We start from the raw sequence: 5,784 nt of genomic DNA, 5'->3' as shown, positions 1-5,784 counted from the left end.
GCGCGGGAATCGAGGAACATAAACAAAAATGGATATGTGATAGAGCCGTCGCCTCGATTTTCGGAGGTTTATTAACTAAAGGGAAGTATATACGGTTTTAATAAGCAGGTGACGTCATGGCGGTTTATTACAATCTTGGAAGATGACATCACGAGGGTTTACAAGATTCACATGAAGATGACGTCATGGTGGTTTACAAGGTTCACATGAAGATGTTTAAGAAGAAATTTTCCTAAGTATTGAAGATTGACATGAACATGTTCAAATCAATCTGGGGCCTAATGTTGGGGATATAACTACTGAGTATAAACCGCCCAGGAGGGGCCGGGTTATACTCATAAGGAGTCATCCGCATTGAAGCCCATGAAGACAAGGAATATGGCGCTTTACTATTGAGATCTAAAGGCCCAAGGCCCAAAGGCAGATTAGAGCCCGTAGACATAAACCGCCATGTAATATGTAACTTGTGTTGTAAGTTAGGAAAAGGTAGAAACCGAGCCGGACACGTGTATGAGCCGGCGTCGGGATTCTGTAAACCGCCGGGCGTCAACCTGTGTATATAAAGGAACGACCCGGCGGCGGTTCAGGGACAAGAAACAACAACTCGAGATCTAGGTAAAGCGGATTCGCTCCCTGATCATCGAGACCCCATCAATTCCACCACAACTGGATCGTAGGCTTTTACCTTCACCGCAAGGGGCCGAACTAGTATAAACTCCCCGTGTCCTTTGTCCAGTTTAACCCCTTTAAGCTAATCTCGCTGCGATGGCTCCACGACTAAGTCCTCACACTAGGACATCTGACGTGATAATTCCACGACAGCTAGGAACAATTGATGTGTATTCTAGGTGCCTCCCCTCCATGTATATAAAGGAGGGAGGGGGAGGGAGCCAGCCCTAGGCGCGCCCAAGTAGGAGGAATCCTACTTGGGCTCCTAGTAGGATTCGCCCCCCCCCCCCACTTTCCTTTTACCGGAGGGCGAAAGAGGGGAAGAGAGAGGGGGAGAAGGAAAGAGGGGGGCGCCGCCCCCTTCTCCTAATCCTATTCGCCTCCTTCCCAGGGGGGAGGCGTAGCGCGGTTTCGTGGACAGATAGCAGTAGCGCCCTATGTAACCACGAGCTACTGTTAATTATCAGTAGCGCCTCCTTATAACCGGCGCTACTGCTAAGCCTCCATGTATAAGGTTTTCCCTAGTAGTGCACGTAGAACTCTTGAGTTGGCCTTTAACTCATTGAGACTCTCGTTGCACCCTCACCATTGTACTTGCTGATCTAAAAGAAAAGGAGTAGAGCTATTACACACGTCAAGACGGAACCAACCTAGGTGATACTTGTGCGTCGTGTTCATCTGACAACCCGAGGTTACGTCATACTACTAAGCAAATCAACATTTAACTATTATTGTTGTTAGGTACATTGCAAAATGCTCTTGATAACCGATGTCGACCGTAGAGACCTAACGTACGATGTCCGATTGGATAAGCAACACCAATGAGATCTTCGTCGATGCTATCTCAAATTGGATCAACGCCAACGACTTGAGCTCCATCCATGTCTTTGACCACTCTGAGGAATTCGCCCTCGGGGGTCCTTATCAATTCAGACCAGTGAGCATCCGTCTAAATAGTACGACCCCAATTTTTCTTCCTACTACACAGGGTCTACTATGGATCACCGACTGCCTATATGAACAAGATCTTATACAGTCAAAAGTGTGGCTTGAACACGTATTATATGCTGCTGCAGGCTATATTTTTAGCCAATTTTTTATATTTTGGTGTGGAGGGAGTAGAAAACAAATACAGAAGAAACCCCGTTACATTTTTTTTTCTCAACCAGGGAAAAGCCGACCTGGAAGAAAACGTACGTTGGGCTATAAAAGGGAGGCCCCTTAGAATCGCGTAATCTGCATTCTACCCCCGAGAGCCCCCGAGAAACAGAAAGAGGGCTTGCGCGCAAAACATCCTGTCGCTAGATCTCGACCGCAGGAGCAGGATCGATGGAGAGGGCGTCTTCCTCCTCGACCGCGGCCCCTTGGCCGAGCGATTCGGGGTGGACGACGACGGGACGCTGCCCCCTCTGCGGCTGGGAGGAGAGCGGGGTCACCGTCGCCCTCATCTTCGAGCACGCGTCGCGCTGCCGGGAGAGGCGATTCGAGATGCTGCAGCGCCAGGCGGAGGAGCGGATTGCCGGTGAGCAAGCAAAGAAAGGTCGCCGCCATGCGCATATCAAGCTTCGGAAGAACTAGTGGTGAGTCCCCCCACCCCCCCAATCCACCGCTTTCTTCCTCTTTCTTTCTTTCTTTCTTTCTTTCTTTCTTTCTTTCTTTGGGGGTCTCAACTAGGGTTCCTGCTCGAGCGAAATCCCCACTTCTTGTAGCTTCGATCCCGCAATTCTCTCTCCTAACATTTTCTTTCCATGATTCTTATGCAGTGCTGGCGCGTCAACGAGGAGGATCGACCCAACACCGGAGTGGAAGAGTTCCAGAGGACGGACTGCATGAGTAGTTTAGGTTTTATATTAGCCCTGTCCCGTAGGACTTTGTTGAACTCACGTAGAGTTTTAGCAAAATTGGCTTAGGAAGCCATATACTAGAACAAAAAATGCAGATTTTACTGCACATATGACACTATACTGTAATCATTGATGCCCATAAAAGATGGCATTTTCTGTTAGATGTTCTTTTAGTTTCCTTTTCTTCCATCCGGTGCTTATTTCTGCAATAGGGGAACCTCTCTGCGTTCTTTTTGCGAATGGAATTGAGCTAGTAAATGTTGGGTCTTTTCAGACTTCATCTTTGTTTCTTTTTTGGATTTATTGTGAGTGATTGACTCAAGGGTTTGACAGAGGTATTTTCCGCTCTCTGAGGATCTCTGCCACCGCAATGGCAGCGGCAGGGATGACAGGCAGTACAGGAGGGAGAACCTGCAGTACAGGCCTAAGAGTAAGCCATCCTCTGTGTCTGCTTCTGATGTTGATCAGAAGTCTGAAGGGAAGGTGGAGCCTGCTGCTGAGGAAAAGCAGGTGGAAGCCCCTGCTCAGAATGTTGTTGAAGCCGTCCCTGCCTCTGAATCTGACAAGTCTACAGGGTATCTTCCACCGAGCCTTGACCTTTTATTTTCTGTTGGTTATTGTACAAGTTTTCCTTGCTTTGTTGTGAAACGTAACCATTATCCTTCAAGTTAACCTCATTGATGTTTGAAACTGATACAAGGATGTGCAAAAAGATGATTCTAAGAAGAGGGAGAGGGTGCCGAAAAGAAGCCAGGGGGAGAAGGTGCTGATAATGAGGGAGCCTAGAAGAAGGATAAGACCAATAAGACCAAGTGTCTCAGTGCTCTGTCAAGAGGGAGCTGAAGAAGCAAAAGCCTAAGAAGGAAGACTCTGATGGGGATGCTCCTAATGAGACTGCTCAGGAAGAGCAGGAGGCTCCCATTGAACAAGAGAAAATTGTACTTTTCTACACTTGCGGATACTTGCCTCACGTACAGACCCTTTGCTCTGTTTTTCAAGCTTTTTAGTGATGTGCTAATTTGGAGCAGGTGATTGCCCTTGAAGAATATGAGAAGATGCAAGAAAAGAAGAAGTCCCAGGAGGCCTCTAAACCTGAGGAGAGGAGGGCTGCTGCTGTAGATTTTGAGGGTCTCCAGCTCTTAGAGAAGAAGAAGATTGAGCATGATGCTAAATTGAAGGCGGAAAATGTTCGCAAGGCAAAGGAGGCTGCTGCAAAGGAAGCCAAGCCTCTCAAGGTAGTGAAATTAACTTATCTTTTTTTGTTACAACTTTTTAGTCTTCCAACAATATGCATTTTGAATTTTGATGCTGAGATATGAAAGGGGCATGTTTTACCTTACTGAACCATCTTCTGAAATCTAGGCATGTCCTTAGAATGTACGATCACTACTTCAGTGCTGTTTAATTTGTATTGCGCTTGTTAGTGACAGTGTGATCCTTACTGCTGCTTTTTGCTGCAGGCTATCAGCATCCAGGAGTACCTGAAGCCAGAGGATGGTTCAGAGTACGTGCCTCCTACCCCACCGAGGCGCCCTCAAAATGGCGGCTACAGGGGAGGCCGTGGCAACGGTGCTTACAATGGCTGTAGCAACCGTGACAGCAGCTCTGAGTGCCGGGTCTACAACGCTGGCCGCGGCCATAACTCCATCGTGTTCCACAACGCCGAGGCCAAGGCCAACGCCAACGACAGTGGCGCCCCAAGGAGGGGTGAGGGTTACAATGGTGAGCGCCGGCAAGGCGGCTACCACTTACCAGCAAGGTGGGTACAATAGCGGCAGGGGCAGCGGCAGGTACCAGGAGCGCCAGGATGGGTACAATGGCGAGCGCTGGGATCAGCAGGGTGGGTACTACCAGGAGCGCAGGGATGCCTGCAATGGCGACCGCCGGGAGCAAGGCAGGTACAATGGTGGTGGCCGGGGCAATGGTGGTTACCAGGAGCGCAGGGATGCCTACAATGGCAACCGCCAGGAGCAAGGCCGGTACAATGGTGGCCGGGGCAACGGTTACCAGCAGCACCAGGATGGCTACAATGGTTACCGGGGTGGGTACTACAACAGTGGGCGGGGCAATGGCGGATACCACCAGGGCGGCAACTACCGGCAGAGGCAAGCTCCCAAGCCAAAGGAGGAGGATAAAGTGGTGATCACAGAGGCCGACTTCCCAGCTCTAGGTGGCGCATCTCAGGCGCAGTCCCAGGCCTAGATAGGTCTTTGTTTCTTTCTTATTATTAAGAGGGAGATGAGAGTTTAGAGGAAAGAAGAGGAGACAGTTTTGTAACAGAGCTACTACGTGGTATCATGTGTTGCCCTGGGTTTATTATAAGCTTTGGTGTTAGTTTACTTGTCAATTGTTTTGTTTCTGATGAAGTGTGGGCTGTGATATGGTTTTGTTGTCGTTGAAATTGCAATAGGAAGCAGAAGATTTTTGGCAAAATCAAGCACTTTATCATCATGCCCTCTGAAGGAAAAAATGTTTTCAGGATCAGGTTCTGCATGACAGGTACACTTAAGCTAGAACTAGAAGTTACTCTTTATGCATGTGTGGTTTGATAATTATTCATGGCACACCAAAGGATGTTCTTTAGTCTAAACCCTGCAATTTTTTGTTCTCGACATTTTGTGGCACTACTGCAGTACTATTATCCTTTCCATCGCATCCACTATGTTCAATTACAAATACTTAGCAAGTGCTAACATGTGAAAACTCTGAGCCAAAGAACAATGTCGTAAAGACATTTAGTCCCTATAGGCTAAATTTTATCATTGCATTCTCTAATTCACATAACACAGTAGGTAAGCTGCACTACATGAATTAAGACAGCAGAAAAGATGTTCACAAACCATCCATGACATTCTCTAATTCTGTAATGTTCTTCTGTACGCAAGTTCTCAGTACATTGTTACTAGTTTGTAACGCCCACATATATTATATCTCCCTGATGCCATTTCACGGCCGTGCATAAACTTGGCTGTTATAAACATTGACATCTTTTACATAATCAGTTGCTCGTGCACTTCTGCAGGCTGTTTAAACTGCTCTATTTTTTTGCTGGGTGTACGACAAGTACACTTCCAGACTTAAGCTTGAAGTTATTTCTGATTTACATGCTAGTAGTTTGACAATTATCCATGGCATGCCAAAGATGTTCATTAGTCTGAACTCTGCTGTTTTTGCTATCACTGTTTTGTGGAACACAGGCAACCTGATCCAATTCTCACTTGTAAAGCTAATTTTGATGGATACGCACTCCAGAGATACTAAGAACAATATG

The 5,784-nt window shown here is 47.3% G+C and overlaps 1 protein-coding gene across 1 annotated transcript; it reads left to right on the top strand.

Annotated features, from left to right (window-relative positions):
- The first annotated feature begins 1,980 nt into the window (after positions 1–1,980).
- On the top strand, positions 1,981–4,847 carry LOC119276947 (RGG repeats nuclear RNA binding protein A-like). The gene is made up of 5 exons (XM_037558128.1): positions 1,981–2,249; positions 2,433–3,088; positions 3,214–3,451; positions 3,542–3,748; positions 3,974–4,847. Exons 4-5 carry the CDS (start codon positions 3,569–3,571, stop codon positions 4,283–4,285), a joined length of 492 nt encoding a protein of 163 aa, XP_037414025.1. The 5' UTR covers positions 1,981–2,249; positions 2,433–3,088; positions 3,214–3,451; positions 3,542–3,568; the 3' UTR covers positions 4,286–4,847.
- The last annotated feature ends 937 nt before the right edge of the window (positions 4,848–5,784 follow it).

Source organism: Triticum dicoccoides, chromosome 3B, assembly GCF_002162155.2.
Source record: "Triticum dicoccoides isolate Atlit2015 ecotype Zavitan chromosome 3B, WEW_v2.0, whole genome shotgun sequence".
Taxonomy (NCBI): Eukaryota; Viridiplantae; Streptophyta; class Magnoliopsida; order Poales; family Poaceae; genus Triticum; species Triticum dicoccoides.
The sequence above is the reverse complement of the archived record's forward strand: the minus strand, read 5'-3'. Positions and strand labels throughout refer to the sequence as shown.